Below are 20,535 nucleotides of genomic sequence, written 5' to 3' on the forward strand. Positions count from 1 at the left end.
TTGTCCCTTTCAAGAACTGCCTATCTATGTGGCTTGATGTCCAATGACAACTGCGGTGTTCGTTGATTCAGTGTCCACATACCCGTCGCCAATAGTCCAAATGCTAGGAAACTTAAATTGTTTTACATTGACCCCTCTAAGATGTCATGAACATAACAGCTTCCTGCCATCGCTTCCATGCATTTCAAGCTCTGCAGTCCCGTCGACAAGCCAGCATCGCCATCACAATAAAGGTGGGTTGGACAAGAAAAAGGAACAACAGTCTCATAGATGAAGCCATGACGCGGAAGTCGGAAGAGAAATAATAGGAGACTCCCCAATAAAAAGATGGATCTATACAAAAATTTGTTTCCCTGGCGCCAAATGACCGCCTTCCTGCACCAGCAAATCGCGTTCACGGGCATAACCGAGGTGATACACCATCTTCCAGACGTACAGGTGGAGAGAGAAGATCTAATAAGACAGATAGTGGAAGAATAATTTAAGCTGGATGGCGGAGCAGCCAAAAAGAGCCCCAGTTTCCCACAAGCAAGCGGGCATGATTAGCTCCAGCTATGCTTTAGGGAGGGTTTAGAAAGGAGGAGGGATCATGCCCTGAGCCTCGATCTTCTCCTGCTGCTCCATCAGTTCCTCGCCAGCGATCTCGAGGGACACAGCAAGACCAAGCTTGGCCGATTGCTACAATGCAACACGAATCAGTAACCATTTGACTCATCGTACACACAAGGTTGTATAAAATCAGACAACTCACCTTAGCCTGGTCAATTTCGCCAGCAAAAGTAAGAGAGATGGGCATGGCTATCCGCTTCTCCAGCAAGCAGCTAACCTTACCAGCGCTGTCAACCTGGGCACGGAATGTCGAAGCCCGGAAGTCGTACTTGGCTCCAATAGAGGTGGTCCCGTCTCTGCTAGGGCCCCCCATCAAAGCAGCTGCTGCATTAGGAGCAAACTGAAGGTTCATGTCAACACCAGCCTCAACACGCTCAGAGAGCTTTCTCCAATAGGAGGCAGTGAAAACGCCCTGAGCCTGCAGCTGAGCACTGGCAATCCAGTCGTTTGCCTTGTATCTCGCACAGTACGAAAGGGCAGTCTCTGGGCGGGCGTTCATAGCTTGACGCTGCCAGATCGCTTCGAATCCAAGGGCAAGGCTGGGAGTGATGGACTGAAGATAACTTCCGACAAAGATTCCCGTAAGGCCACCGTCAAGACAGGATGGGTTGAAGGCCTTAATAGATGCGGAGAAGTCATCACCGGTATAGTCGTTATCGATTTGCAGGAGGCCCTGGCTAGCACCGGCCATGATCTGAGTGTTGGTCTTGGTGACCAACTTGGGGTTCCATCGGTAGTTGAAAACAGCGGCGAGAGCGCCATCGCTTCCGAAGTTACCTTGCATGAAAACCTGACGAGACGAAATTTTAGTAACTGAATTTGGTACATTTTAAGGAGCCCATTTCATCGATTAAGCGATGAAGCATACCTTAGGAGTTCCATACATGGCCGAGAAGGCATATGGAGGCAGGTTGCCAGACCCGCCCATGGAGAAGGCGTGCGAGACACGGAACAGGGGAGACATGCCGAAAACCTTTGTCAAGTCTGCACGGAGACCACTGAACATAAAGTTAGACAGCAGGACCTCCTTCTGCACTTCCCTGGCAATGTTATCCACAGTTCCTGGGTTGGACAGGCCGAGGGCCGCCCTTCGCTCGGAGAACGAGTTGTATGCATCTTTGAGGGCAACGGCAGCGGAATTCTCCACGAGAAAAGAAGGAAGGGCTAAAAAGTCGGCCATTGTGGTTGTCTGTGTCGAAGTGAACTGGCGTGAAGTGGATGATCAGGAAATAAGGTTGACCGTCACGCGGGCTCGAGGGACGTCTTTCCTTCTCGGTGTCGATGGGATGAGGAAAGACGAGATCTGAGACCAGCCCCGAGATTGCACTTAGAACGTGACGAAGGCAACTTCGCTAGTAGTTACCGAGTAATTGAAATAATAGCAGGCTGCGTCTAACCAGCTCTAGGGGATTGCGACGGTAAGTGGAAGAGTCGCAGCGCAATAATTGTTGATTGATCTTCCCAAGCAGCCTCTGATGGGAAAAAAAGCGACATTTGCTTTTCCGCCCCGGCTTGCGTCTTTGGCACATACAGAGTCCCGAAGTCACAGGACTTGACACTATGCCGCTTCGGGCGGAACATTGGGGGCTTAATGATGGCGATGATATAATTGCAGATTGGTAGATGAAAGGTCAATGTTGGCTACAATAGCCTCTGTTATTGGCAGAAGACCGTCTTCTTCCCTTTAGCTTGCGAGAAAGATTTGAAAAGTTGTATGCGAAATTTCTAAGAAGCGCTGTCAAGTTCATCAAGTGTACGGCCCAAGGAACACTAGGCACACTTGACTACTTCAATGCCAGAATTGGGCTGTTATATTGAACGCCAGCTATAAGCACAATTCGCTATCGCCGACAAGGCATCTTTTACCAACCTCTAATCATTATTGGAGCGCGCAGGAACCTATTGCAATATATTTCCCTTTCTTTGCTTTTTATCTTATCATTATTATTATTACTATTATCCTCTCTTTCTCTTTTTCTTTTCTATTTTACCTTTTCCTTTGCCTTTTCCTCGTCATCTGTCCGAAGCTCCCATCGTCGGAAGTTCCTTGGCACTTAGCCTAGGTGAACATCTCCTGTCTGAAGGATACTCTCCTCGCCTGCAATTTGTTCTTGAGATCTTTCTTTTGGATCGCTTTTTCAACCGGAGTTCGGTGTCTGAAGACTTCTTTTAAAGATGGATACGCTACTGTAAGGATTGTTATTATTCCCTTATATCGATGCAATGAATTGTCCGGGCCGCCAAAGGAGTCCGGTTCAAGATTGGTCAAGAAACGAATGATATCCCCATCCTTTGGGCATACCTTCGTCTTTGCTGTATAAGCTTGTTCAAATCTAACGTGGTTCAGAACTGCTGAAATCGTGGCCAATTCCCCTCGGTTCCGGAGGAAATCATCAACATTCGTTGATGCAATTCATGATTTGCCTGAAAAGGCCGATTTGGCACCAGCTCAGCTGTATAGCACGGAGTCTGGTCGACTTTTCCATTCTGGGAGGATTGTGATTATCACTGTAGGGTTACCAGCGAGGGGCAAGACGTTCGTTTCACCATCTGGACGAGAATCGATCTAGTCAAATGACTGACTCTCCATGTTGTATTTCAGACATATTTCTGTAGCATTGGCGCGCTATCTTCGTTGGTTGGTATTCTTGTCGAATCGGTCATGCTGTCTTCGCTAAGAGAATTGCAGGTTAGGTGTAAAAACTAGGATCTTCCACCTTGGGGATTACAGACGAGCCACGATTCCTGTTGGTCAAGACATCCCAGATGACTACTTTTTTGTCAATGGTCAGTGATTCGAGATTCTCTACCGTCTTTGTTTTTGTTATTCTTGCTACAGTGCACGTTCCATACTACACTCGCACCAGCGGCTAGTTGTATCCTTGACGTCGTTTCGTCCCGCTAATTGATCTACAGCATCTGCATCATCGGTTCTATTGAGGCAAAAGATCATGAAAAGGTGTCGCGAAGACATATACCAGTACTTGAATTTCGAAAATGGCCAAATTGCGATTTATGATGCTGTCAATCCTTTAGCTTCTGGCCGACGATCGCTTGCAAAGGAGTTTGCCAAACAAGATATTGAGGTATGAAAGTATCAAGACATCTCATCTCACCATGCGATTTGTGTGTTGGCTTGTTCTAACGGTCAAAACACGTGCAGACTCTTTTCATCGAATCGTGGTGCGATGACGAGCGCATCATCGAGGAGAATGTTCGCAGAGTCAAGATCTCATCCCCCGACGTAAGTAGGTCCCCCCTAGCATGTTTCCGATCAAAATGACTTAAATCTTTTAGTATGTTGGCTGGTCATCAGAGGATGCAGTGAAGCACTACTTGACCAGGATATCTGCCAGAATCCCTCAATTTCAAACCATGGAGGAGAAAGATTTGAATTATATCAAGGTATTATTGGCGGAAAGACATGCCAGCTTCAATACTAATCGAAGTACAGATGATAAACGCGGGAGAAAGACTCATCATCAACAATAAAAGTTTCGGTTATCTATCTAACCGAATTGTTTTCTATCTTCTGAACCTTCACATCAAGTCCAGGCATACGTACTTTGCACGAGTAAGTCGAGTTCTGGGTGAATGGACTCTCAGGCACTAAACCTTCATTAGGCCGGTGTTTCGCTGGAGGCAGATTCCTATAAAGCTGATGCCTCTCTGTCGGAGCAGGGAGAGGATTACGCAAAGAAAATGACTGAACGTCTCCTGCAGCATAGGGAATCTGAAAAACAGGCCATGATTGACCGAGGGGAGACGGATTACGAACTCAAACCACTAACAGTTTGGACATCCACGAGACGCAGGACCGTTGAGACAGCGAAATACTTATATGAAAAGGGATACAAAGTCCGGCAACGCTCACAAATGAGCCAACTGAACCCTGGTGTTTGCGAGAAGATGTCTGAGAGAAGAATTCGTGAAGAGTATCCGGACGAGGTGGCTAAGCATGAGCTCGATCCTTACCACCATCGGTACCCTCGAGCTGAGGTGAGCTCAATTCCAGCTTCAAATCTGACGTTGTCCCCAGAGCTTACATCTATGACAGTCCTACCATGACCTTGCTGTGCGACTCGAACCCATTATCTTGGAACTTGAGCGGGAGCAGAACGATCTTCTCATCATAGCACACGAAAGCGTGCTAAGAGTCCTCTATGGTTACCTCATGGCGTGCAATGCTGCTGACATTCCTTTCTTGGAGTTTCCACGTGACGAAATCATCGAAGTAAGGATACACATAACACCTTAAACCTAAAGAGCACCCGACTAATCACTTCGTGCAGATTATCCCGGAAAGCTATCAAAACGAGGCGCGCAGAATACATATCCCTGATTTGCCAAAAGAAATTATACCTGGCTCTCCGCAAGATATCAAAATTCCGGTACCTCCCAGTGGGGTGCCTTCTCCCATGGTTGGGGGGATAGGCAGCCCCAAGGATGGATTCTCAACACCACAAAGCGGCCTTCGAACTCCTCGGGAGCCTGAGAGGATATCGCAACAGCACGTGGACGATGTTGTCTGATCGTATGTTCGCTCTGAACTAAATGCTGCGTGGTGTACAATGGACCTTATATCATGTCGAGTCCATGGAAACGATGACCCTGATAGAGCTCATGTAGGCTTTTAGGCGGATTTATCCTCCGTGAAGTGTTGAGACGAATACAATATTGTCCCCTGATTGGAGCTCGTATTGCTCTTCGCCTTCGAGTTCCCAGTCGGCATCGTTGATAAGGACGAGGATACCAGGTCGTCTATCATTTGCTGTCAACCTTGCCACTGATTCACGGGTTTTCATTCGCGACATACACATTGTCTTCCATTATAAATAGTTCTTTCCTTTGATCCTTCATAACATTGTCAACCAGATATCGTAATAAGTAAGCGATGGTTGGCCGGCCGCCGTCGTCCACTTGAGCTGGTAGAGTGATATGATGTTTTCGCTCATTAGAGAAGAGAATCTCCAGACCACCACTATAAGAATCGAAGTCAGCAGGCATTGAGGTGAAACAATGCATTCAGAGTTGGTCTAACGTGAACTCAACAGTAATAGTGATGCTATCGGCGCCACCTTTCACGGTAGAAGAGTCAGCCATGACCACTTCAGAATGAGCCCACAGCCGCAGAAAATGTGGTTCTCAAGTATGAATTCAGGAATAGTCGAGGAGTCGTAGCTGACCGGACACATATGAGTGAGAGGAAAATGCAAACGAGGAGGGGCTGCTCTGCGATGGCCGCGCTTATCGATAAGCTTAAATTCCCAGCACAAAAAGTGGTCATTGATCCATTCTGTCTCAGCAATCGAAAGATAGCGCCTTCCTGTCCGTGTCCATAGCTGGAATTTGTCGCTGAACTTCTATACCAACTTAGATCACCAGTTGGCAATCATTGTCAGGCGCATTCATGGTGTCAATTACGACGGAATACATCAGTGTCGGGGGGAACAGGCATCCGGCTGCCGCAGACTGGGATGTGCAGTCAGGCGTGCTCGCCTTTGGTGCAGATAACAATGTGGCCTTATGGGATCCAAGGGTATGAACTTTTTCAGTGGCTCAATTGGTCTCGATGCAACCGGACTAATACTGTTGTTGCCTGTCTAGGATACCTCTCAGCGCGGGGTCTATGCCCTCCTCGTTGGCCATAATGACAAAGTCAGTGCGGTCAGATTCTACACATGTCCCACCACGGGTACGAAGCTGCTTCTTACCGGCTCCATTGACCAAACGATTCGGATATGGCGGGCTGATGCAGCCGACCCCGCCAAATTCACCCATGCACATACTCTTACGGGTCATACAGGCTCAGTGAATACAATTGCCGTTGCCGATGGCGTCGCTATCGTCGCATCGGGAGCCGCAGATGGTAGCGTCAAGATCTGGAAGATCGACACGCAGGAAAGCACAATAAGGGCGGATCTATTTCATGATCTTATGTTGAAACCTCGCTTCTTCCCGCTGGCATTATCATTGAAGCCGCTGTCAACGGAATCGAAAGACAAACCCGTGGTATTGGCAGTCGCCGGCACGATGAATTATGTTCAGATTTATGTTTCTGAAAACATATTCGCTGGTGCAAGCTTTAGACTATCTGCGACTCTTTCAGGCCATGAGGCATGGGTGCGTTCCCTCTCCTTCACCGAGGATAAACAAAGCAAGTCAGGGGACCTATTGCTCGTCTCAGCCAGTCAAGATAAATATATCCGGTTGTGGAGGCTTCAACGAGGCGAGGCCACCAAGACTGTACTAGCAGATGATGCAGATCCTATGCTTGGTGGACTTGAGACGACTTTATCCAATAAAGCTCATCAGTTCGAAGCAGCCGGGTCCAAATATTCGGTCACTTTCGAAGCTCTTCTGTTTGGAAATGAGGATTGGATTTACACGACATGTTGGAATCCAAGCACGGAACGCCAACAGCTTCTTTCTGCTTCTGCAGACAATACGTTGACAATCTGGGAGCAGGATCCAGTGTCCGGGGTATGGCTCTCAGCAGAAAGGATGGGAGAAATTAGCGTCCAAAAGGGATCTACCACAGCTACAGGAAGCACTGGCGGCTTCTGGATTGGACTTTGGTCTCCTGACGGAAGACAAGTCGTGAGTCTGGGCCGAACAGGTAGCTGGAGGGCATGGAGGTATGATGCCGATTCTGATATGTGGGTGCAGGCACTGGGGATTACGGGCCATGTGAGGTCTGTGAACGGTGTGCAGTGGGAACCAACCGGAGGGTATTTGCTTTCTACCAGCGCAGACCAGACTACTCGCCTGCATGCAGAGTGGTCGCGTGAGGGACTGAAGTCGTGGCATGAGTTTTCAAGGCCTCAGATTCATGGTTACGATCTGAATTGCATTGATACCTTGGGACCCGCGCGTTTTGTATCAGGCGCTGACGAAAAGCTTTTACGAGTGTTCAACGAGCCGAAACCCATCGCTCAACTACTGGAGAAGCTGGCCGGATTTAAACCAGTAACGGACGAAGAGCTTCCAGATACAGCACAGATTCCAGTTCTCGGCTTGTCTAACCAGGCCGTGGGCGAAGAAATACCAATGGAGGTAGACGAAGAGAGTGCTGCGGGGGCGCGGCAAGTCCAAGCAAATCAGGCAATGATATCGAACCTGTGCCATCCACCGCTGGAAGACCAGTTGGCTCGCTATACACTGTGGCCCGAGCATGAGAAGCTCTATGGTCATGGTTACGAGATATCAGCCGTGGCCGTGAGTCATGATCGCACCCTGGTTGCGACTGCTTGTAAAGCAAGCTCAATAGACCATGCGGTGATACGGCTCTACGGCACTTCTGATTGGCGCGAAATCCGGCCTTCCCTAAAAGCGCATTCTTTGACTATTACAAGTCTCTGTTTTTCGAGTGATGACCAATACCTCGTCAGTGTTGGGCGAGATCGGCAGTGGGCTGTCTTCCTACGAAGTGGGCAAGACCCTCATTCATTCTCGCTTCTGACGTCGAACCCCAAGGGCCATTCTAGAATGATTCTAGATGCGGCATGGGCTCCCCAAGCGGCAAACCCTGTCTTCGCGACGGCTGGCCGAGACAAATCAGTAAAACTATGGGAGAAGGTCGATGATTCGTTCGCTTGCAAGACGACTATCTCTCTAGAAAATTCAGTCACAGCTGTTTCGATCCTTCCAAGTGTACTTGACGCCTCCTTCTTCCTTGCAACGGGCGAAGAAAGTGGCAAATTATCGATCTACCAGGTGACGGTTGACGGTCTCGAAGCGAGACAAGTTGCTACCGTTGATAGATTGGTATCCCCCTCTAGGGCGATCACCCAATTATCATGGCGGCCGTCCCATCAGAAGGATGTTAGAGATACTGAGTGCAGATATGAGCTTGCTGTAGCAAGTGAGGATTCCTCAGTGCGTGTATATGCTATTTCTAACATGCTTTCGTGAAATTTCATGTATATACACAACGAAAGAAGTACAAAAAACGCAATCATGAGCTCATGCCATGGTGTTGAATAGCTCTAGAATGTTGAATGATGCCTGACCTTTATCGTCCATGAACCAAGCCGTAAACCGCCGCCATGCTATTGTGGTTGAACAGAATGTTTGTTGAAGCAAAAGTAGTATTCCAAGAAATCGGACAACCAAGTGAATCAGCCGCTCCGGATTATAAGAGAAGCTGGTCAGGTTGGCTTCTCCAGCCCATATCCCCCGAGTCCGTCCAGTGACGCGTAGGTCTTGCTCTGGCTGGATTGCCCGTTCCTTGGTCCTCTGGCCGACAAGTCCTCCTTGAGCCACTTGAGCACAAGCTCACCGAGTTGACTGTTCTCTGATGTCTCGGTGACCTCGCTCTTGAATTTTTCCATGGGGCCCCATTGCCTGACGTTTCCGAGGTGCATATGCACCAGATGGGTTGGCCACTGCGACAAATTATCCAGGATGTGCGTGGCATAGACAATCGTGCAGGGTCTTGTCTCTGTCTCCCGCTTGAGGAAGGAGAGGAAGTTACTCCTGGAGAGCAAGTCGAGGTCCACCGTGATTTCGTCCAGAAGAAGCACCTGCCATGGGCGCAGCAGACCCATTGCCAGCTGCACACGGCGGCGCTCACCGTCTGACACGGCGTGCATACGCCATCGGAGGTCAATGTCAAGAATTTCAACCAGCTCATCCCTACGCTCGGGATAGGCGTCTCCGCCCACAGATGCTAGAAGCGTGGGGACGTCGATGTCCGTACGGACAATGCTGTTCAGAACCCACTCGACACCCAGGTAAGTCACCCCTTCGAGGCCGTGCTTGAAGGGGTCCTTGCCAGCGATAGAAATTGTGTCTGTCGGGGCCAAGCGCTTGCCTGCCAGCAAGCGCAGGAGCGTGGTCTTGCCCGCACCATTTGCTATAATGGCGTTAACAATCGGTCATGACTCATCTAGTCAGGAGGGGACCAAATCACCTCCAATGAGCAATGTCCGACTCCCTGCTGGAAGACTGAGAGTCACATTCGTCAAGCCTGAAGAACCATCTTGGAACTTATAATTCAGACCATTCACATTGATTGAAGGACCCGTCTGATTGCCTGAGTCTGCCATGTCTAGACTAGGAGTAACTACGCTGGTGGTTAATGCTGTGCTACCTTGATGTGAAGAACACTTACTACTTCTAAATGGCAGGGGATTCGTAAACCTATTCCCTTGTTAATTCTGAATAAGAGAGTGACCACAACAACTTGTAAATAGGATTTGTTCTAGAAACGTGCTTATGACTCGATTGCCACTAGTCTGTGAGGAAGCATTGGGGGAAAGGACGTATGTCATGTGATCTCCTACTTACGCCATTCTGTCTGGAAACGAAATATGACTGGAGTCGCGCTGGACTGCCGGAATAGTTGGAGAACCTCTATCGATTCCTTACAATATTCTCTAATTTGACTGAAGGGCCGCAAACTACAAGGGAAGTAAGATAAAAAAAAAGCAAAAACATACAACAGCCGGGATTCGCTGGTGGTCACCCACCCAACTACTAACCGGCCGGCGTGTGGCTTAAGTACGGCTGAGCGGACGGGAAGCCCTGTTCTCCACACCCTATGGTCGTATGTGCTGGTTAAAGGAGAACCAGAATAATATACAGGGAGTAAGAGCATATACTATGTAAGCATTATTGAATATTAACGCTGGACTGATTGACCATTGAAGAGGACTAATGAGATAGAGCCATTAGTTTCATATATATTTTCTCACAATTGACTTATACTGGTATATATAAGTACCAAGGTATGAGAAGTTGAATCTCACGTTGAAGAGGAGGCCGATGAGGTAATGTCGGCTTGGATATACTTGGAGCAAACTTTTTTCCGTGCTTGATAGAGACTACGACGCCTTTCGACGGCTAACACATCTGCTTTGTACTCTATAGCCAGGGGAAAATGGTTTCATAATGACAAGAATCTTCCGTGTGGCTCTCCCATGCTCAACTTTCTCCGCTCTTTCTGGCGCATCAAACGCCCATTGACCATGGAGCCCCTCATTGCCGTCGTCGGTGCTACGGGCACTGGCAAATCCAAGGTGAGAGAGAGAGGAAAGAGATAAATCACAAGAGAGGTTCTTTGCTAACGACTGTAGATAGCTTGCGGTGGATTTAGCCACCCGTTTCAACGGTGAAATCATAAATGGCGACGCTATGCAAATGTACCGTGGCCTACCCATCATCACGAATCAGATACCAATCGAGGAACGTAACGGCATCCCACATCACTTGATCAGCTGTGTCGATTTGAAAGAGGAGCCCTGGCGCATAGGACATTTCAAAAGGGAATGCCTGCGACTTATAAAGGACATACACTCCCGAGGGAAGCTCCCCATTCTGGTCGGAGGAACGCACTACTACACACAAACGGTACTCTTCAAGGATCAGCTGGTCGAGGAGAGTCTCTTTTCAGGCGACAATGACGACGAGCATTTCCATGACGAGACTGAGCCTACGTCAGCGAAGTGGCCCATCCTTGATGCGCCGCCAGAGGTGGTCTTTCAGAAACTAAAGGAAGTCGATCCCGTTATCGCCAGTCGATGGCATCCAAACGACGTGCGCAAAATCCGACGATCTCTGGAGATTTACTTTCAAACCGGCAAGCCGGCCTCCGAGATTTATGCGGAGCAGAAGCGTCAGAAATGTGCGACCGAGACAAATGGAGAATCTTCCCCGGGTATAGGACAGCTCCGTTACCCGACACTGATATTTTGGGTGCATTCAGAGAAGGAGACATTGAACGGCCGACTTGCCGAACGTGTAGATTCTATGGTGGAGCAAGGGTTGATGGCAGAGGCCCAGAGAATGTGGGCTTATCTTCGGGAGAAAAAAAAGCAAGGCATTGCTGTTGATCAAACTAGAGGCGTCTGGGTCTCCATCGGGTTCAAGGAATTGGCACCCTACTTTGACGCCTTGGAAGATGGTGCCTTGAGCGAAGGGGAGCTTGAAGCGCTCAAGCAGTCGTCGATCGAGTTGGTGAAAATCGCAACACGTCAATATGCGACATCCCAGATCAAATGGATACGGAACAAGCTTTGGAAGGCGCTAGCTGACGCCAGTGCGACAGGTAACTTGTATCTTCTTGACAGTACAATCGTTGAAGACTGGCAGAAGTGTGTTACCGAACCATCTGAGCGCCTGACTCAGGCGCTGCTCAACGACGGACCCAGAGCAGATCCTAAATCTATCTCTGACATGGCAAGAGAAACACTGGGCGCAAGGGAGGCTCAGGCGCAGACGCAGCGCAGCGACCTGCTTCAGACTTTTACATGTGAAGTCTGCAGTAGAACGATGGCGACCGAAGACCAGTGGAATATTCACCTGAACGGGCGTGCCCACAAGAGGGCAATCAAGAATGCAGCAAAAAGAGCAGAGCGCGAGGAATATTTGCGCAACCGGCAGACCTTAGGTGTTGTTCAAAATCGTGACGATCCAACTCCTACTGAGCAGCCTTCGACGCCGCAGTAGAAAGTAGACGTGTTTTGGGCTCTCAAAAAAGAAATGACATTGGCTGCTTCCCTCTGGCAGGCAGAGCCACCTTCTTCAACTTTACATTTCCAGTATCCATTCTATGAGAAATTATACATGACGGACCGAGTCGTGAAGAAATTGAACATCAACCTTCCCCAACGTTCCAAGTCTCCTGTATCATGGCAGCCGAATATGGCGACGTCCAGAATGCCGTAGACCGGGTCTTTCCGTCACCTTGCCGATACACTGGCATAGGCAAAATAGAGCGTCTCAGCTTGGTACAAGATGGCGATGATTTTCACCTTCGCGTTGATCCACGAGCATGCTGTAGTCGTTTTATATCTGCCCGGCCTGCCAGTATTCACCCATCAAAAGGAACAGTACGCCAGGTCTCTAAAGACCCGGATACCGGCTTCAAAAGCAGTGCTGTGGTCAGGTTGCTCAAATACATTACTTCCATCATAGCCTGACCCGAAGCCGGCGAGTCTACTCTAATTGCTTTGGCCGAACCGGCAGACAGACTCGAACACCTGCCGCGGTTTGTTGTGTTTCGAAACATTTTGAAGTGCAGGGTTCCCCCAGTCAAACAGTTTGTAGGTGCCGACTCCACCTTATCATGAGCGTGATCGCCAGTCCAGAAACGATGTGGAGATGATGTCGCCTGTCCCAGCCTCCTCAATCTTGAACACCTGAACAAGCGAAGATTTCTCCAGCTTACGGATTCGCCACGTTCCTCCCTCCTTGATAGTGGATTTGAGCCCTTTGAACCCATTAGCTGAACGGACATGGAAGAGCTTCCAGTGCATATGCTGAGACTTACATTCGAGGAATGCAGCAGCGAAGTTGATGCAAATGTTTCCGTCCCACGTACCCCGTCCTAGCTTCTTTACCTTATTTGGTATACTGGCTGTTTCAAGCTCTTCCAAACGATGAACTATACCGTGATGGTCGCGAAAACCAACAATGATCTTGGGCACGCCAAGGAGGAACGACTGTGCCCAGAACTTCAGGAGCTTTCGCTCATACTTAATCATGTCACGGTCGTTCCGGATCTCTGCCGAAGTCTTCAGCTCTACCCAGTTGATGGGATCTTCCTTGCGGTCGGGTTTGCAGTCCCACACTAGCACAACAGAATCAGCACAGGCTTTAATTCCACCCCCTCAAGAATCGCCGTAAGCATGCATCTAGAGTGAGAAGAGCTTACCAGCATCAACTTCACCACCAATTATCAAACGGGAACTCCCTATCCCTGTTCGAACAACCGAGCAGTATTGTGCATTGTTGTTGACCACGAGGTCTTCGCGACTTTCAATCTCAGCCCGAGGCGTTGGATCCCATGGCTGCTGAAGCAAACATAGGGTTTCAAATTTGTAGCCTGACCTTGCAATTTCAGCTTCTTGTAATCAGTTCATGGAGCAGTAACAACCGTACCCCAGTATGCCATCAGATCCTGGGAGGCCATTCCCGGGGGCATTCTTTGATGCTGCTGGATTTGTTTTTGCTGGTTTTTATAGACGTTGTTCTCCTCAATGAAACTTCTCCCCATCAGCATCGTAGAATTAGCGGAGTCTTAGAAGGATATACAAACATGGTACCCTGCATCTTCACAGTCAAAATGTAAACCACGTATCAACAAGCTTGGACACCCCCTACCTGGAAACAAGTCGCATTCATTTCGAAGCTAACGTTTCAGATCAGTAAGATGAAGGCATTTCATATATCCGGTCTACATACCCATTGAGATTGTCAAAAGGAGCAGTCAAAATCTTCAAGAAGGAGATAGTATCAGTAATAGCCACTTTCCAGATGAAACGAGAGATTTGAGCGGCTTACCTTCGTCATCATGCCTCTCCATGTGATGATGTCCGCTTCGCATCTCGTCCCAGTCTCCTTTTCCAGAGCTATAATGGTCTCTAGCAAAGCGTCTAGATGCTCATCGGCGGTATCATCTAGCTTCTGGAAAGTGTCGAAGCCACGATTCAAATCGGCTGGGAGGCGCGGCGTATAATAGTACCGCAGAGACGAATCCCCGAGGTGGAACTTATGCTCATCATCATATGAGAAGCAAGTGATCTCCTGTTTCCGGGTTATTTTGAAGTTTTTATTTTGTATGGACACGGAAAACGACATACCCTTGGACGTCGGATTGTGGTATTGGCGCCATAGAAGCGGCCAATTGGCTGGATGTCAAATGCACCACCATCCATAGCTTCTTCGACCGAGGTGTATCGAGCGTATATTGGGCTTATTGTGAAAGAAAATCAAGTGATGCTTGAAGGCAAGCTATTTCAAGCTGTGGCATCTATATAGGCTTCTTGCGGGCAATACGGATTGTTAGGTAGAGCAAGACGCCAGTACATATGATCTTCTAGGTGCACTGACAGATGCTCAAACGAGGAGCAACTACACCTCACTTGGATCGATTCAAGTCAAACTTGCTGGGTTGGAATATTTTCCGCCGTAACAAGGGGCCTGTATCTGGAGAAGCTCTGCGGTTCTGGAAGCTCCGCAGGGAAATTCCCCACCAAAAGTTCTCGACACTCGTCCATCCGCTCTCAGCTGTCGCTGATCTTGTTATCCACCTACTCTGGAATCCTCTACAAACTTGTTTGTTCACAATAGATTGGGAATCTTAGCTTCTTTACACCCTTGACGCAACTCCCCTAATTTGTGGTCCCCTCCGTCGGTCCTGTCACTTGTGGGCACATATTACGAGATGACCTCACGCATCGACAAGACGATTGCTCGGCAACGCGAGAAGTAAGTTTGCCTCAAGCTTTGATATACAACAAAAATTTCTCAATTTCCGACCTCTCAAGAAGAGGATAATGGATATTAACTTTGGTTCTCATCTGCAGAATCGCCTCCGGTGCTTACTACGAAGCTCACCAACAACTCCGTGTCATCGCTGCGCGATACATCAAGCAATCGAATTATGAAGCCGCTGCTGAAATATTGGTTGGCGGTGCGACTGCTCTGCTGAGAGCTGGATCTCAGCAGGGCGCTTCTGCGAGTGGGGGAGACTTGGCGATTATGTTGGTAGACGAGGTGTACACCAAGGCGGGGTGGGGGATTACTGGAGGAGATGACGATGCGGAGGGTCGAGCCCGAAAGAGTGAGTTTGATCTCGTCTATTGAACATCACACGCTATCTGTTTATGGACGGAAGCCTTTCTGGGCGAATCTATATGGAACCAGCGGCTAGCTGGTGGGCTAAGGATATTGCAATTTCTGAGATCGAATTGGCTAACGATGCTTCTCCATATAGAGCGTTTAATCGAGCTTCTGCGCGAATTCCCGTCGGAAGAGCCCACGAGGAAGAGGTTCATTCAAGAGATGATCGGCTGGAGTGGACGGTTCGGTCCTGTGGAGAGAGGAGATGCGGAGCTGCACCATGGAGCTGGTTCAGTATACGCTGAAGGTTCGTTGGTCATTTGTGACCGTGAATTTACGACGCATTGACGATTTTGCCAGACAATGAGCCATATGACGCCGAGAAGCATCTGATCCTTGGAACCTCCGAATCCGCCGAGACACTCGCGAAGCTCGAGTACGAGTGGTACACGAACGACGAGCCTCATACGGCGGCTATTTACGCCTCGCGTGCGGTCTTTCCTTACCTGTTAATCGGCAACCTCCGGAACGCCAACAAAGCCTTCCTCATCTTCACCTCACGGCTCTCTTCCTCAAATGTGTCCCTCGGCGTACAAGAAGTCAGCAGCGCCAGCTCCGATGTTCGAGTTTTCCCGTCTCTGCCTTTGCTGAACTTCATAAGCATGCTGCTTCTCACTATTCAGCGAGGCAGCGCAGACCTTTTCAAGCAGTTGACTGCCCATTATGCATCGCAGATCCAGGAAGTGGGGATCTGGGATGATGCTTTGTCACAGATCGGCGAGCAATACTTCGCGATCAAAGTTCCGAGACAAGGTAACCCACTTTTGGATATGATGGGCAGTATGCTGTTCGGAGGTCAGAACCAGGGCGGAAGTAGGAGGACACCCCAGGGACGGAGTCAGTCGAAGACCGTGGAGGCGCCGCCGGCCAGCATGGAGCTCGATTAGATGAACCAGGCCACGACCTCTGCGTGATATATGTATCTTGAACATATTAACCAAGTAGATACCAGATAGATAATTAAAGCGTGATTATCCAGTGGTACTTGGCTTGTCCCGGATGCTGCGAGCTGGCTTTAGGCATGTGCATCTACTTCTGGCTCGTACATCCAGTTGTCTTCCTCGAGCGCCGCTACCCTACTTCGGAGACTTTGATGGATGAGATTGAGGATTTCTGTCGAATATTAGGGTTTGGATTGCAAACAGTATGAAAGCAGAGGATCACGTAGGACCACGTTGGACCCACTGTACGCATGCACTTACCAGCTGGTTCGTTGCTCATCTGTCTGTTTCGGTTTCGATACATCAATTCTGCTAGGCTTGCCTCGATCTCTTTGACAGGCCAGTCACGTCAGCTTCTGCATTCAGACCACCAATCGTTTCTTTCTCTAGCCCGCGGCCTGTCAACCTACTTTCTTTTTCTCGCCCACTGATCTCAGTTTGGCTAGCTGAATCGACAGCCGTAGCTCCTGCTCCACCGCTAGTTCCGCCCTCGTCCAAACCATCCATTCCGTCGCCAATTTCACCGGTAATAGCAGGCGGAAGAACAGGAATGTCAAGCTTGTAACCACCGTTCTTGTCCCTGACCACGATATCTCCGTTGTCCAAGGTACCAGAAGTCAGAGAGGGGCCCATTGACTCGGCAGAGGACTGTAGCGTGTGAGAGGCAGGACCCGAAGTCCCATTGCTCCTGCCGCTTTGCATTGACCCAGGCGTAGCAGAGACCGGGCGTCTGCTGAGGTTATGGTGGAAGAGATTGCGTCTGACAGATGTTGTGCCCATCTTGGCAGGCGATTTGGAGGAACAGGTCCTGGATTATTGAGAAAGATTCTAGCAGGAAGGGCTGCCAGAAGCTGAGGAGAAACTGTGACGCTAATAGACTACTTTTTGGGTCAAGATTAGATGTTTGTAATGTGACGTGATTGAGCCATATGCGGCTCTGAATGAGTGTCAAGACAATTCAAGCCGGCCGAGGCCGTAACAAAAGAATTAGTTTAGAAGAATAAAACGAATGCTGAGGCATAACAATACACAGCCAATGCAGGTGGCAGTGGGTGGAGATGAAAGGGCGGAATTGATCCGGAGTCCCAATTAAGCCAAATTTGGTCCATCCCGACGCGTCTCCAACCTTCGCGTCTTCCGAAAGCCAGGTTAGTTAACTGATAATCTGCCTGTTGTTTCACATTACAAGGAACTGCAGAAACTCCTAGTACAGCTCACTATTCCTGCATTTAGCTCTTCACAATGGTGCAAGCGGAATCTTCAGCAAGTGCTTCTCGAAATAGCCTCAAGGCTGTTACTGCGGGAGCTCCCCCCGACTATGAACTACCCTGGTTTGTAAACAAGATCATGATGTTCTACGTGACAATTTCTAATAGATGACCTTTTTAGGGTGGAGAAATATCGTCCCATCTTCCTCGATGATATCGTCGGCAATACAGAAACAATTGAGCGACTGAAGATTATAGCCAAAGATGGCAATATGCCCCACGTTATCATCTCGGGCATGCCTGGTATCGGAAAGACCACCTCGATTCTGTGCTTGGCGAGGCAACTGCTAGGAGAGGCTTATAAGGAGGCGGTCTTGGAACTGAATGCTAGTGACGAACGAGGTATATTGCTTTGAGTCCGCCCGTTCGGGTGCATTCTGACGATCTGCTCAGGTATCGATGTTGTCAGGAGTCGAATCAAAGGCTTTGCCCAGAAGAAGGTGACGCTCCCACCGGGCCGTCACAAGATTGTTATTCTCGATGAAGCGGATAGGTGCGATCTCTGAGAATTAAAAATATGTACTGATAGTCGCTGACCATTTCAGCATGACCCCTGGCGCGCAGCAGGCATTACGACGGACGATGGAAATCTACTCTTCTACAACACGGTTCGCATTTGCTTGCAACCAGTCAAATAAGATCATTGAGCCCATTCAGTCTCGATGCGCTATACTGCGCTACGCTCGATTGACAGACGCGCAGGTAGTGAAACGGTTGAAACAAATATGCGATGCTGAGAAGGTGGATCATACAGAAGATGGCATCGCTGCGCTGGTTTTCAGTGCTGAGGGAGATATGCGTCAAGCTATCAATAACCTGCAGAGCACGTGGTCCGGTTTTGGTCTGGTCAGTGGAGACAATGTCTTTCGTGTGGTCGACAGCCCACATCCGATCAAGGTCCAAGCTATGATCAAGGCATGCTGGGAAGGAAAGGTCGACGCTGCGCTAGAAACGCTGAACGAGTTATGGTATGCGCACGTGATTGCGTTCGATTATTGCTTCTTAACCGATATACTGATAACTACGCTTAGGGATCTCGGATACTCGTCTCATGATATCATCAGCACCATGTTTCGAGTCACCAAGACAATTCCGACTTTGTCAGAGCATTCAAAGCTGGAGTTTATCAGAGAGATCGGGTTCACACATATGCGCATTCTCGACGGTGTGCAATCGCTCCTTCAACTGAGTGGATGCGTATCCAAGCTTTGCAAAATCAACATGAAGCCCCAACTATTTGAGCCTCCGAAGGCCTAGATATCCTGCCAAAAGCATTTTCATAGGGCATGGCATGTACATGGTGTTATGGCGTTCCAACGGCCGAGTGAAGTCTGAACCTCTTTTCTGAATGCAACGGGCTGAAATGGTGCATTTGGAATTATGCATCCACAAGAATCTTCCTATGGTATCTATTTTTCTACAAATTAAATCCAATTAGATCTTCGTATGTGTTTCAATTGAGCACAGCATGCTGAATATACTAGCAGTTTCCAGCCCAGGCAGGTGGCTTGTGGATACGCCAGCTTATTGCGGATCCCTTAGGGGACTAGGAGCATAAAGTAGCTCGGCCGGATACCAGGCTACTTCAGAAAGGGTGTGACCGGCATTTTGGCACCCTCAGGTGGCCTGTGGTTCTTCTTAAACTCATCGCACATTTGCTCAAACGTCACCCACTCCACACCCTCGTGTTTGTTGATATGCTCGATGATCCTGTACTCTAGTCGGCCTGAGAATTCTCGCAGAGTCCTGCGCAAGCAACAGACTTACCTCTCATGCATGAGAATGACATGGGGCCGCCCTGAAACATCGGGATGGATCGTCATCGGAAAGACAAAGCTGTCGTACTCGCGGTAGAAGTAGTCAAAATGGTCCTGGAACAGGTATCAGTTTCAGCCCGCGTGGGCAGTGGCAACCTAGCCTGGGCCCGGTCACGGGTAAACGGACCTTCCAAATATCCTCGATGTCCCTGGGATTCACCCATCCATGGCTGTTAGGCGCGTTTTTGATGAACATCATCGGCGGCAAGTCGTCAATATACCAATTTCCTGGGATTTCCACGAGTCCAGTATCCTGGCCGCGGACCAGCGGCTTCATCCAGGTCTCCGCCTTCTGGCTATAATCGATCTTGGTCCAAGTGTCCCCTGTCCGAAGCCAGTACATCTGGCAGTCATGATGGGACATGGAGTGGTCGTATTCGATTCCGTACGCAAGCAGGAGATCCGCCATCTCCTTGCTCGTCTCCCACCAGGGCGCCACGATGCCGCGAGGCGGTTTTCCGCAGAAGTCTGTCAGCATGCGGTACGTTTTGTCCAAAACATCCTTTTGCTGCTCGGGAGTCATGTCGCTGGGATTCTCATGGCTGTAGCCGTGTAATCCGATCTCGTGTCCTGCGTCTCTGACTTGGGCGCATTCTTCAGGGAAGGTCTCCAGGGAGTGGCCGGGGATGAACCATGTGGCTTTGATGTTATATTTCTCAAAGAGCTTCAAGAGACGTGTGGTACCCACATGACCAGCCCAGAGTCCTGTGAGAAGATGCGGTCAAGAACTATCTGTCTTGTTTAAGTGTATGCGCAGTATCTCACCTCGACTGATATCGTTCGAGCTGTCCTCACCACCGTAGGACCCCAACCAACCTGCGACAGCATCAATATCCACTCCGTAGGCGACCAAGACGCGTTTTTTGCCCATATTGCTGATTCGACCACTGTACAAGAAGAGGGTTATGATGGAGACGGCTTGGACGATCAAGTTTGCGCGGGTTTATATACGCGAGCCTGCTCCACCTGGCTTGATATCAGGTCAGCCACATTGGAGAAACAGTCAGAACTGTGATAAGACAAGATAAGGAATCAATTTGTATTTCTTTATCCTCGTGTTTATCAGTTCATTGACAATGCAGTTACGACCTACTCTTTTTTGGCAGAGATTCAATTGAGGGATAGATGAGGCCTCTAGCTTCGAGTCCACATGTATAATTCAAGTGCAGCTAGCTATGTAGCTTGAAATGGGAAAATGCGGGACTGGTCATTTCCCCTCTTGAATTCGGATATGCAGGCGCAGATAGCCAAGTGTGGGGTGACCTGGCTGTG

The 20,535-nt window shown here is 49.1% G+C and overlaps 10 protein-coding genes and 1 non-coding gene across 11 annotated transcripts; 5 read left to right on the plus strand and 6 right to left on the minus strand.

Moving 5' to 3' along the window:
• Window positions 1-570: 570 nt before the first annotated feature.
• Window positions 571-1,789, minus strand: tom40 (TOM complex pore protein TOM40; the record flags this gene model as incomplete). The annotated part of the gene is made up of 3 exons (XM_043289829.1): window positions 571-678; window positions 752-1,399; window positions 1,478-1,789. The coding sequence occupies 3 exons, from the start codon at window positions 1,787-1,789 to the stop codon at window positions 571-573; spliced, it is 1,068 nt and encodes a 355-aa protein (XP_043145764.1).
• A 1,408-nt stretch (window positions 1,790-3,197) lies between these two features.
• Aud_004894 (bifunctional fructose-2,6-bisphosphate 2-phosphatase/6-phosphofructo-2-kinase) lies at window positions 3,198-5,141 on the plus strand (the record flags this gene model as incomplete). The annotated part of the gene is made up of 9 exons (XM_043289830.1): window positions 3,198-3,247; window positions 3,299-3,396; window positions 3,526-3,695; window positions 3,773-3,853; window positions 3,907-4,014; window positions 4,064-4,183; window positions 4,234-4,608; window positions 4,667-4,843; window positions 4,902-5,141. The coding sequence occupies 9 exons, from the start codon at window positions 3,198-3,200 to the stop codon at window positions 5,139-5,141; spliced, it is 1,419 nt and encodes a 472-aa protein (XP_043145765.1).
• An 878-nt stretch (window positions 5,142-6,019) lies between these two features.
• Aud_004895 (Elongator subunit ELP2) lies at window positions 6,020-8,523 on the plus strand (the record flags this gene model as incomplete). Its single annotated transcript, XM_043289831.1, has 2 exons — window positions 6,020-6,148; window positions 6,217-8,523. The coding sequence occupies 2 exons, from the start codon at window positions 6,020-6,022 to the stop codon at window positions 8,521-8,523; spliced, it is 2,436 nt and encodes an 811-aa protein (XP_043145766.1).
• A 236-nt stretch (window positions 8,524-8,759) lies between these two features.
• Aud_004896 (putative ABC transporter) lies at window positions 8,760-9,659 on the minus strand (the record flags this gene model as incomplete). The annotated part of the gene is made up of 2 exons (XM_043289832.1): window positions 8,760-9,466; window positions 9,524-9,659. The coding sequence occupies 2 exons, from the start codon at window positions 9,657-9,659 to the stop codon at window positions 8,760-8,762; spliced, it is 843 nt and encodes a 280-aa protein (XP_043145767.1).
• Window positions 9,660-10,045: 386 nt separating this feature from the next.
• On the minus strand, window positions 10,046-10,165 carry Aud_r0018. The gene has a single exon (XR_006253268.1). It is a non-coding gene; the product is annotated as a 5S ribosomal RNA (ribosomal RNA).
• Window positions 10,166-10,532: 367 nt separating this feature from the next.
• On the plus strand, window positions 10,533-12,060 carry Aud_004897 (tRNA dimethylallyltransferase; the record flags this gene model as incomplete). Its single annotated transcript, XM_043289833.1, has 2 exons — window positions 10,533-10,631; window positions 10,693-12,060. The coding sequence occupies 2 exons, from the start codon at window positions 10,533-10,535 to the stop codon at window positions 12,058-12,060; spliced, it is 1,467 nt and encodes a 488-aa protein (XP_043145768.1).
• Window positions 12,061-12,677: 617 nt separating this feature from the next.
• Window positions 12,678-14,270, minus strand: Aud_004898 (DXO/RAI1 family decapping nuclease; the record flags this gene model as incomplete). The annotated part of the gene is made up of 9 exons (XM_043289834.1): window positions 12,678-12,838; window positions 12,884-13,183; window positions 13,268-13,438; window positions 13,495-13,598; window positions 13,652-13,659; window positions 13,717-13,744; window positions 13,798-13,829; window positions 13,897-14,139; window positions 14,196-14,270. 9 exons carry the CDS (start codon window positions 14,268-14,270, stop codon window positions 12,678-12,680), a joined length of 1,122 nt encoding a protein of 373 aa, XP_043145769.1.
• A 509-nt stretch (window positions 14,271-14,779) lies between these two features.
• On the plus strand, window positions 14,780-16,124 carry Aud_004899 (protein GET4; the record flags this gene model as incomplete). The annotated part of the gene is made up of 4 exons (XM_043289835.1): window positions 14,780-14,823; window positions 14,922-15,178; window positions 15,332-15,484; window positions 15,538-16,124. The coding sequence occupies 4 exons, from the start codon at window positions 14,780-14,782 to the stop codon at window positions 16,122-16,124; spliced, it is 1,041 nt and encodes a 346-aa protein (XP_043145770.1).
• A 128-nt stretch (window positions 16,125-16,252) lies between these two features.
• Aud_004900 (uncharacterized protein) lies at window positions 16,253-16,958 on the minus strand (the record flags this gene model as incomplete). Its single annotated transcript, XM_043289836.1, has 3 exons — window positions 16,253-16,350; window positions 16,440-16,508; window positions 16,589-16,958. The coding sequence occupies 3 exons, from the start codon at window positions 16,956-16,958 to the stop codon at window positions 16,253-16,255; spliced, it is 537 nt and encodes a 178-aa protein (XP_043145771.1).
• A 462-nt stretch (window positions 16,959-17,420) lies between these two features.
• On the plus strand, window positions 17,421-18,703 carry Aud_004901 (replication factor C subunit 4; the record flags this gene model as incomplete). The annotated part of the gene is made up of 5 exons (XM_043289837.1): window positions 17,421-17,509; window positions 17,568-17,788; window positions 17,840-17,939; window positions 17,992-18,414; window positions 18,478-18,703. 5 exons carry the CDS (start codon window positions 17,421-17,423, stop codon window positions 18,701-18,703), a joined length of 1,059 nt encoding a protein of 352 aa, XP_043145772.1.
• A 323-nt stretch (window positions 18,704-19,026) lies between these two features.
• On the minus strand, window positions 19,027-20,134 carry Aud_004902 (polysaccharide deacetylase family protein; the record flags this gene model as incomplete). The annotated part of the gene is made up of 4 exons (XM_043289838.1): window positions 19,027-19,156; window positions 19,214-19,317; window positions 19,391-19,968; window positions 20,029-20,134. 4 exons carry the CDS (start codon window positions 20,132-20,134, stop codon window positions 19,027-19,029), a joined length of 918 nt encoding a protein of 305 aa, XP_043145773.1.
• Window positions 20,135-20,535: the final 401 nt, after the last annotated feature.

Source organism: Aspergillus udagawae (assembly GCF_001078395.1).
Source record: "Aspergillus udagawae IFM 46973 DNA, scaffold_3, whole genome shotgun sequence".
NCBI classification, from domain to species: domain Eukaryota; kingdom Fungi; phylum Ascomycota; class Eurotiomycetes; order Eurotiales; family Aspergillaceae; genus Aspergillus; species Aspergillus udagawae.